The sequence below is a fragment of the Macaca fascicularis genome, chromosome 19 (assembly GCF_037993035.2).
Source record: "Macaca fascicularis isolate 582-1 chromosome 19, T2T-MFA8v1.1".
Lineage (NCBI taxonomy): Eukaryota > Metazoa > Chordata > Mammalia > Primates > Cercopithecidae > Macaca > Macaca fascicularis.
In genome coordinates this window covers 65,271,338-65,281,409 of record NC_088393.1, presented here as the reverse complement: position 1 = coordinate 65,281,409, position 10,072 = coordinate 65,271,338, and the positions used below count along the sequence as shown (strand labels likewise).

Here is a 10,072-nt window from a genome sequence, read left to right as displayed (position 1 = left end):
AAACCAATAACTGGGCATTAAATATGCTCAAAGCTACTGGAATGCCACTGCTTGCTAGGATATCTCACAAAAGATAGGGAGTATGTACACATTATCTATTTAAATTGAATTCTTTATCTACATAAATTGAATTCTTTTTTTGGAGGTTAAACCTACAAATATTTCAGAAGTTGGTTATTTAAAAAGATTCTTAAGACTACGGTAGCATACTCATGTAAGGGTTTTATTTATAGGCAAAGATATGGTATAGTATGAGAATACAACACCAAATGCATATTGAATAAAATAACAAATGGATAAACTGGGCTTCATAAAATTAAGACAATCTGCTTTAGGAAAGATACTGTTAAGAACTGAAAACAAGGTCAAGCATGGTGGCTCATGCCTGTACCCTGGCACTTTGGGAGTCTGAGGCAGGATGACCACTTGAGGCCAGGAGTTAAGAGACTAGTCTATGTAACATAGCAAGACCGCGCCTCTAAATTTTAAAAAACAAAAGCCACAGACAATGAAAAAATATTCCCAACGCTTATATCAAATAAGGAATTTGTCTTCAGAAATGTTAAGAACTTGCAACCAACCAAATGTTTTAAAAAACAGGCAAAAAATACCAACAGACATTTTACTAACGAAGATATATGAGTGACAAATAAGCACATTAAAAAAAGCTGAAAACTAAGTCATTGGAAAAACACAAATTAAGAACTACAATGAAATACTACTGCATATTTAGTAAAATGGCTAAAATGAATGGCCTATGATTTCCATACATATAAATTGTCAGTAATGTTAAGAAATGGAAAACCTAATATATTCCAGGAGGAAATATGAAATGCTAACCATTTAGAACACAATTTGGCAACTAAAATTTCAAACATTTGGATCCACTTACAGAATAACTGAAGAGCTCTGCAGCCCTGTTACACAGCCAAAAGGGTGAAAATTATAAAAACACAATTCAGTCTCTGGAAATGGTCACAAGGGTGTACGGCAAATAAATATTTATTAAAGAAGATCTAACATTCATAAGAACAGCAAAAGTCAGTCACATCTGAACCAAGACCACTCCTTTCCTCCCCCAACTCCAAACTCAGCGAGATAAAAACTCCATTAGACTGCTGCAGCCAAGAATACAGGGCTCCCTCTCTCTGGAGCTCCAAGGCAGAGGGCTATCTTCTCAGGAAGGACAATCTGTCAGGAATTCTCATCCTGCCTCCAGTGTGCATATTTAGATGAATGACATTCAATTGCCAGCTCCCTCATAAAGATTATCCTCAGAGTTTCTGGGTTTTTTGTTTATTTGTTTGTTTGAGACGAAGTCTCGCTCGGTCACCCAGGCTGGAGTGCAGTGGCGTGATCTTGGCTCCATGCAATCTCTGCCTCCCAGGTTCAAGTGAATCTCCTGCCTCAGCCTCCTAAGTAGCTGGGACTACAGGTGCCTGCCACCACGCCTGGTTTTTGTTTTCTGTTTTTCTTTTTTTGAGACGGAGTCTCACTCTGTCACCCACGCTGGAGTGCAGTGGTGCGATCTCGGCTCACTGCAAATTCCACCTCCTGGGTTCACGTCATTCTCTTGCCTCAGCCTCCTGAGTAGCTAGGACTATGGGCGCCTGCCACCACGCCTGGTAATTTTTTGTATTTTTAGCAGAGACAGGGTTTCATTGTGTTAACCAGGATGGTCTCGATGTTCTGACCTTGTGATCCGCCTGCTCCAGCCTCCCAAAGTGGTAAGATTAACAGGTGTGAGTCACCGTGCCCGGCAAGGTGAATCATATTGAATCAGCGACAGTCTAAGGCCTTTCTCTAGTCTAAACTTTCTGGTGTTGAATAAGGTTAGGCCTTTGGCTGAGGCCTTTCTCCATATTCACTACATTGTCCACTCTGTGAACTGTCTGTCCAGTGTTGAATGAGTTTAGAAGTGTAGCTAATGGATTTCCATTTGTTACCTTCAAGACTTTTTTCCCCTGTGAACTTTCTGGTGTTGAATGAGGTTGAAATGCTGGCTAAAGGATTTCCCACAATCACTGTATTTCTCCAGTGTGAATCCTTCGATGTTTAACAAGACTGGAGCTGTGGCGAAAAAATTTCCCACATTCCCTGCACTCATAAGGCTTTGCTCCAGTGTGAACCCTCTGATGTTTAACCAGGCTGGAATTCTCACTAAAGAATCTCCCACATTCATTGCACTTAAAAGGCTTTTCTCCAGTGTGAACTTTTCGATGTTGCATGAGGCTTGAACTTTGGCTAAAAAACTTCCCACATTCGCTGCACTCATAAGGCCTTTCTCCAGTGTGAACACGCCAATGATTGATAAGGCTGGACTTGTGGCTATAGAATTTTCCACATTCACTGCACTTATAAGGTCTTTCTCCAGTGTGAACTCTCTGATGTTTCATGAGGCTGGAGTTGAAACTAAACAATTTTCCACATTCACTGCACTCATAAGGCCTTACTCCAGTGTGGATTCTGTGATGCTGAACAAGTGTGGAATTATGCCTGAAAGCTTTTCCACATTCACTGCATGTAAAAGGCTTTTCTCCAGTGTGAACTCTCTGATGTTGAATGAGGTCAGCATTACGGCTAAAGGATTTTCCACAGTCACTACACCCATAAGGCCTTTCTCCAGTGTGAACTATTTGGTGTATAAAAAGGTTGGACTTATGGCTAAATAACTTCCCACATTCACTGCATTCATAAGGCTTTTCCCCAGTGTGTAGTCTCTGGTGCTGAACAAGTAAATATTTCTGACCAAAGTCTTTCCCACATTCACTGCATTTGTAATACCTTTTTCCAGCATGAAAGGCCTCCCTACTTTTGGAGCTCCTATGTGACTTCTCTCCCGTGTGAGTCATCTGGTGCTTGAGAACACCTGAGCTGGTCAGGAGGTCCTTCCCAACTTCTCTGCTTTGCAAGGACTTCTCTGACAGGTGGACTCTGCAACTCCTCAAAACTGGGACCCTGCCCTCTTGTCTTTTTAAGGGTTTCTCTCCATAGTGCTTCTGGTGTTGCTGAACGTTTGAACTGCACAGTCCTACAGAAGCACTCTGCTCAGGGGCCTCCTCGGCCTCAGCTCCATGCCAACAACCTGAAAGAAGAGAAATGTTGATGAAGTAAACGTAGTCTTTGGTGTGAGGAGGCAGCACTCTCACAAATGTGTTTGACACACCCAGTAATTAGTGCCTGGGACTGCTGGCAGAATGAGGGGGCTAGCGCTTGGTGGGGAAGGGCCTGCTGTGCAGTGCTGAACCTGGCTAGATCACGGATTTGGGGAGGCCTCATGAGCACCAAAGATGCAAGGATGGGGTGTAGCACAGGGAGGAGAGGCAGAGTCCCCAACAAAATCCACTGCAAATGGCTTTCCACAGGACTTTGGCTGCTGGAGACACAGGAACATGGCACAGAAGGTTATGTCCAGGTCCAGAAAAAATCAACTGCAAGATGGGCGCGGTGACTCATGCCTGTAATCCCAGCATTTTGGGAGGTCAAGGCAGGTGGATCATAAGGTCAGGAGATCGAGACCATTCAGGCTAACATGGTGAAACCCAGTCTCTACTAAAAATACAAAAAATTAGCCAGGCGTGGTGGCAGTAGTCCCAGCTACTCAGGAGGCTGAGGCAGGAAAATGGCATGAACTTGATAGGAGGAGCTTGCAGTGAGCCAAGATCAAGCCACTGCACTCCAACCTGGGCAACAGAGTGAGACTCCGTCTCAAAAAAAAAAAACCAACTGGAAAGAAATAGTTGGTGTCCAAGCGCTATGCAAGGATAAGCTCCCACCTCACCATACATTCAGTGAAAGCCACTGCTGAAAGGTGCTGCTGAGGATTGGGTGAAACATGGAGGACAGAGAGGTGGGGAATGGCCCCGGGTCAAATATCAGAATAGATATAAATGGGTGACTGAGGAAGAAAAGATAGAAATCAGCGATGACCCCTTGCCTTGGTATCAAAATATCTGGGCCCACTGCAAAGACTCCTGGTATGATATGAACCCATCCCCGAGTTCATACCTCCCTGAGCTCCACCCACCAAGTACCTTTTGGTAAGGCTGAAGTCATAACTTCCCAAGCAGGCATGAAGGGCTCCTCCCATGACTCCAGCTGGGTGATTTCATGGGTCTTGGAAGATGCAAGTCCTAAGGAAAACAACAGGTGAGTGGCAGCACTGAGCCAGAATGACCTATCCCATCATGGACCACAGGAAAGAAAACAACATAGTACAGAAAGAACCTTGGAGGAGGGTCTTACAGGAACAAACATGTCAAACAGCAATCACATTGGTGACTCAATTGCTGGCACAGACAGACACCCAGGTATGTTGGCTAGAGGAGGCAGGCAGAACGTAGGGGAATAGAATTACCACAGATCTGCACAGTGTCACCAGGCCACAGAGAGGCCACCAGGGTTAAGTTCCATCAAGTTGACTGCAAGACTCGTGACCCCCAAACTCTTTCCTGCATAGCTCTGGGGCAGCTCGGGGAGAGAAGGTGGTAGTATACACAGCCCAGGCCAATTACAATAGCTACTTCAGGATACTGGAGAAGGAATGAGTGCCCACAATTCAGCTTTGGGAAGAACAGACCTGTCACTAGAAAAAGGAGGAAGAGACGAGCCCAGCCCAGGATGCTGGGGTGGGCTGTGAGAAACTTACCCAGAGAGGCCAGAAGTGAAAAGTTCTCCAGCATCACATTGCGGTAGAGGAGCCTCTGAGTCTCATCAAGCAATCTCCATTCCTCCTGGGAGAAGTAGACAGCCACGTCCTCAAAGGTCACATAGCCCTGCTAAGATGGAGAGAGTTGAGTTTATCTGTGGCCTCCTTACTGGGGAATTTAGGCATCCCCCTAAACATCCACCCCTGCTCACCCTCTTCCTCAATCCCCATCTCAAAGGAGAGACCCTGCCCCAGAACCACTGATGCCAACTCTCTCCTCATGTTCCCACTAAGCAAGCACAGGCAGGTAGGCAGATATAGTCCATTTCAGCTCTGGGCATGGTATGCAGACTCCTACTCTTCTCTTGTCAGACAACTGACCTTGGATTCCAAGATTGTTTACCAAATACAATCAAATTTGTGTAGTGTTCTCCCTGAAGTCCCCAATACAAGGTCCCTGGGGACATCTGTTTATACTCATTAGAATGTACACATACTCTATACCACAACCACTGCCCCCTATACCACCTTATGTACATCCCCTAGTGTCACTACATTCTAGTCTACACATGGCATCCAGAGGGCACTTACCAAATGCAATCAGAACACCATCCCATCCTAGACCTCCAATGGCACTGACTGCCAGGGGCAACCCTCAGCCTCACTTTGAAGGCCTCCCTACCTGGCTCGTTTTGTTGCTTCACCTTCAGCTACTTGGAATTGCACACATATTTGGACTCCTTTGGCACTCTTCCATATCTGTGTTGAGAAGCTGTCCCTTCCCAATGTCAGCCTTCCTCTGACTCTCATTAGAATCGCAGGCCAGGCCGGGTGTGGTGGCTCACGCCTGTAATCCCACCACTTTCAGAGGCCGAGGCAGGTGGATCACCTGAGGTCAGGAGTTCGAGACCAGCCTGACCAACATGGAGAAACCCCACCTCCACAAAAAATACACAATTAGCTGGGCGTGTTGGCACATGCCTGTAATCCCAGGTACTCGGGAGGCTGAGGCAGGAGAACAGCTTGAACCCGGGAGGCGGAGGTTGCTGTGAGCCAAGATCTTGCCATTGCACTCTAGCCTGGGCAACAAGAGTGAAATTCCATCTCAAAAAAAATAATAATAAATAAATAAAAATTAAAATTAAAAAAAAGAAGCCCAAGTCTCCCAAACCAGGCCCAGCAATTCTCCCAGATGACCTCATTTGATCTTGAGCTAATCCAGCAGCCTGAGGAGCTCCCCAGGTCCCAGGTAAGAACAAAAGCCTTGTGATCCCACAGTTGGATGAATAAGTAGTGCCTGCCTTCCTGTCATCTTACATCATTATAGCTTCATCTTCATGTCCATCTCATGTTTACCCCCACAGGAACTTTGGTCACCAACCAGACCCTCCTCACCACTACATCCCCTTCCCCATGGCCACCATTCTCCCTCATGTCCTTGTGAAGCCTACCACTCCCATCCAGGTATCCAAGCAAGAGAATCAGTTCTTTGCCCCTATTCTCCCTTATTACCTAATGGCATTACCAATAGGACCTCAAGATGCTCCCTCCTAAATCTGCTCCACTACCCCATTTGGTGCAAACACCAACTGTATAGTGTGTATTTCCAATCTGAACCCTTCACCTGAATTCCAGACTTCTCTATCCTGGTGCCCACTCAATGAATCCACTCAAGGGTCTCTGGAACATCTCATATCAACATGGCCAAAACCTAACTTAATTATTCCCACTGAAAACTACTCTTACCATTAACCTCTTTCTCTTACCCTACACTTTAGAAAATCTGCTCATATCTACTTAAAAAACACAGACTCCAGGCCGGGCGCGGTGGCTCACACCTGTAATCCCAGCACTTTGGGAGGCCGAGGCAGGCAGAGCACGAGGTCAGGAGATCCGAGACCATCCTGGTTAACACAGTGAAACCTCATCTCTACTAAAAATACAAAAAAGAAAATTAGCCGGGCGTGGTGGCGGGTGCCTGTAGTCCCAGCTACTCCGGAGGCTGAGGCAGGAGAATGGCCTGAACCCAGGAGGCAGAGCTTGCAGGGAGTCGAGATTGCGCCACTGCATTCCAGCCTGGGCGACAGTGTGAGACTCCGTCTCAAAAAAAAAAAAAAAAAAAAAAAAGACTGGGCCATAATCCCTGCATAGCCTTCCCCATTTCCATCCTTCCTGATATTCAGGAATAAACAAACAAACAAAAATACAAAGAATAGAGGCCCAGGTCCTCAGCCAACCACTTCAGGTCTGCCTTATACCTGCTGATGCTTCCGCCAGACATAATGGAGATCTAAGGTTGCCTAAGCATTTCCAGCTCAAACTTAAATCCATGTATTTTCTCATGTTGATCACTATGCCTTCTAAACCTCCTATCATTGGTTGCCAGAAATGAGAACCTCTCCATATAACATATAATCTGTGCCAGGTGTGGTGGCTCATGCCTAAAATCCCAGCAGTTTGGGAGGCAGAGGCAGGCAGATAACCTGAGATCGGGAGTTCGAGACCAGCCTGACCAACATGGAGAAACCCCGTCTCTACTAAAAATACAAAATTAGCCAGGTGTGACAGCATGTGCCTGTAATCCCAGCTACTCAGGAGGCTCAGACAGGAAAATCGCTTGAATTCAGGAGGCGGAAGTTGCAATGAGCCGAGATCACGCCATTGCACTCCAGTCTGGGCAACAAGAGCTAAATTCCACTTCAAAAATAAATAAATAAATAAATAATAATAATATATAGTCTGGACTCAGGACCCTGACTGTACAACTGTTTTCCAGGGAACTCAAATGGAAGGGTAGGGATAATAGCAAGCAAGGAGTCTCAAGACACTACGATTCTGAAGACCATGTAGGTAGGAGTTGAGCAGGGTGAGGACCTGAGAAATCCTCCATTTACCTCCTCATGGTATGCAAGTAACTGCAGTCACAAGAACCTATGGAAAATCAAGGCAATGAGAACCAGACAGTGACGTTGCCAAAGGATCATCCAAGCCCCCTCATCTAGCCTGGAGTCAGGTGTGCCTGAGTATCTATAATCTGGGCTTTGGTTCTTAGTGATGCCTCTTACCTGTTGTGTGCCCTTGGAAAAATGCTCAACTTCCCTGTGCCTTGGTGTTGCCAACTGCAACACAGCAATAATAATGGTATTCACTCAATAGGACTATTGTTTGTATCAAACTCATTCTTATGTGTCTAGGACTAAGTATCAACTCCTACTGTACACATAATTAATGCCTCTGTCAACATTTTCAGTGCAAATAAACTGGCAGGTTTTAAAAATATGGGTTTCTGCCTGGGCACAGTGGCTCAAGCCTGTAATCCCAACTTTGGGAGGCTGAGGTGGGCAGATCACAACGGCAGAATTCTGAGAAAGAAGAAAGAAAGAAAGGAAAGAAAGAAAGGAAAGAAAGAAAGAAAGAAGGAAAGAAGGAAAGAGAAAGAAAGAAAATGTGGGTTTCCTTTTGGCAACCTGGCTGCCTGCTATATACTCCCCTGAAGGCAATCCTGCTGAGAGCCCTTCTACTGGAGCAGTTGATCATCCCTCCTGTGCTGATGGCTAGGGAAACTTAGGCACCAAAGGGGCTGCTCCACCAGCCTGGCTGACCTTTCCTTTTCTTCATACGGACTGGACACGAGGAACTGCTGAGCCTAGAGTGGCAAACCTATATACTACCCAACACTGCAGTCTCCATCCAGTCCTGGGTCTTCATACTCTATAACCCTCCATTCCTGCAGGCACCAGACAGAACCACTTTAGACCGCAAAACCCCAGGCTGTAGAGGCTGCCCCGGCCTACAGGCCCATTTCTCCCTTCCCTCACCTCAGGGACCATCTGAAAGAAAACCTTAAGATTCTCCCTCCTAAATAGGAGCCCCAGGCCTTCCAGCTGCCCATGTGGACACGATACCTCCACTCTGGGACTTCTCAGGAAACCATGCCCAAAACCTACTCCCTGCACAGCCTTCCCCATCTCCATCATTCCTGATATTCAGGAACAAACAAAAATACAAATAAAAATCCAGAATGGCTCTTCATTCCCTACTTTCTTTCATAGTCACATGTGATGCAACAGGAATTTCCGCCTGTTCAGTTTTTGAAATCCATCCAAGATCTGATCACTTCCCCGCCTCTATGGCCCAGTCCCAGTAGACTCTCCACTAATCTACTGAATTTACCTACTCACATGTCTGTCTTCACCCGCCTCACCCCCATCCCAGTCTGTTTTGCCTTGAGAGGCCTTTGGCAAACTTAGAGAAACAGATCGTGTCACTCTTCTGTCTCCAGCCCTCCGCGGCCACTGTGGCGCCCTCAGGATGAAAGCGCAGCTCCTCGGGCCGTCGCTCCACACGCGACTCGTCCCTTCCCAAGCTGCCTACTACGGACACCAGGAGGCCTCAAGTTCGGGACTCGCTGAGTGCGCCTCACACCTTTGCGTGCCGGACCCCTTGCCCTCCATTCCCACCCCATCACATTGCGTGTCAGAAACGGGACCCCGCCCACGAACGCCCCACAGTTCTGCACCCGGGGACCTGAGCAGGCGGCCCTCACAGGGCTTTAGGATTCGGGGGAGGCCGGGAGGACGCGGCGCTCACCTGAGCGGGGTCCCTTAGCGCGGCCCCCGCCATCCGAGCCTGTGGGTAGAGCGGGCGGGGAGACAACAACCGAGGAGAGGGCCCGGGTCACCCTGGGCGCCGCCACCGAGCCTCAGACCCGCCTCTGAGCGGTGAGAACAGAACGCCGAGCCACCGCGCCTTCCGGCGCTGGTTGCCTCAGCGCACAATCAGCTTCCACCAGGCTGAGTTCTCCTGACAGCAGCGAAACTGTCCGCCCAGAGGAGACGCCGGAAGTCCCGCCCAGTGCGCGGCGCACGTTCGGTCAGGCCTCTTTTCATTGGCCAAGCATCGCGGCTCCGGGCGCGGCGGCTTCTGGGCAGTGTAGTTCCCATGGCGCCAAACTTAGAGGAAGTGGGCGTAACTTCGGAGATGGAGATTGGAGATGATAGATGATGACGGAGATGGAGATGGAGATGATGGTGGAGATGGAGATGAAGATGGAGATGAAGATGGAGATGATGATGGAGATGGAGATGATGATGAAGATGGGGATGATGGAGAAGATGGAGATGATGGAGTAGGAAATGGAGAATGGAGGAGAAATGAGTGTCGAGAACTCTCGGACTCATCTGGAGCCTGTTGTAATTGGAGATGGGACTGGATTTCAGTTTCCTACCGCTGATACTCCAATCCTTCCTTCTTTTGAAGGACTCAAAGAGGATCTTCAGAGCCACAATAAAGAGGTTTCTCTGGGCAGAGCCACGTATATCTTGCTAAATTTCCTTTGGCAAGGGGACACCCAATATTAAAGTTAACGGTGGCCAAGCAATGCCTGATGTATGATAATAAGAAAAGGCTCTGAATTCTGGATGT

General features: G+C 47.4%; 1 protein-coding gene across 1 annotated transcript; it reads right to left on the bottom strand.

Annotated features, from left to right (window-relative positions):
• Nucleotides 1-1,455: 1,455 nt before the first annotated feature.
• Nucleotides 1,456-9,488, bottom strand: LOC102136965 (uncharacterized). Its single transcript, XM_005590508.5, is given in 5 exon segments — nucleotides 1,456-2,033; nucleotides 2,035-3,085; nucleotides 4,035-4,133; nucleotides 4,649-4,778; nucleotides 9,239-9,488. Coding segments are annotated over 5 exon segments (1,398 nt in total). The 5' UTR covers nucleotides 9,272-9,488; the 3' UTR covers nucleotides 1,456-1,948.
• Nucleotides 9,489-10,072: the final 584 nt, after the last annotated feature.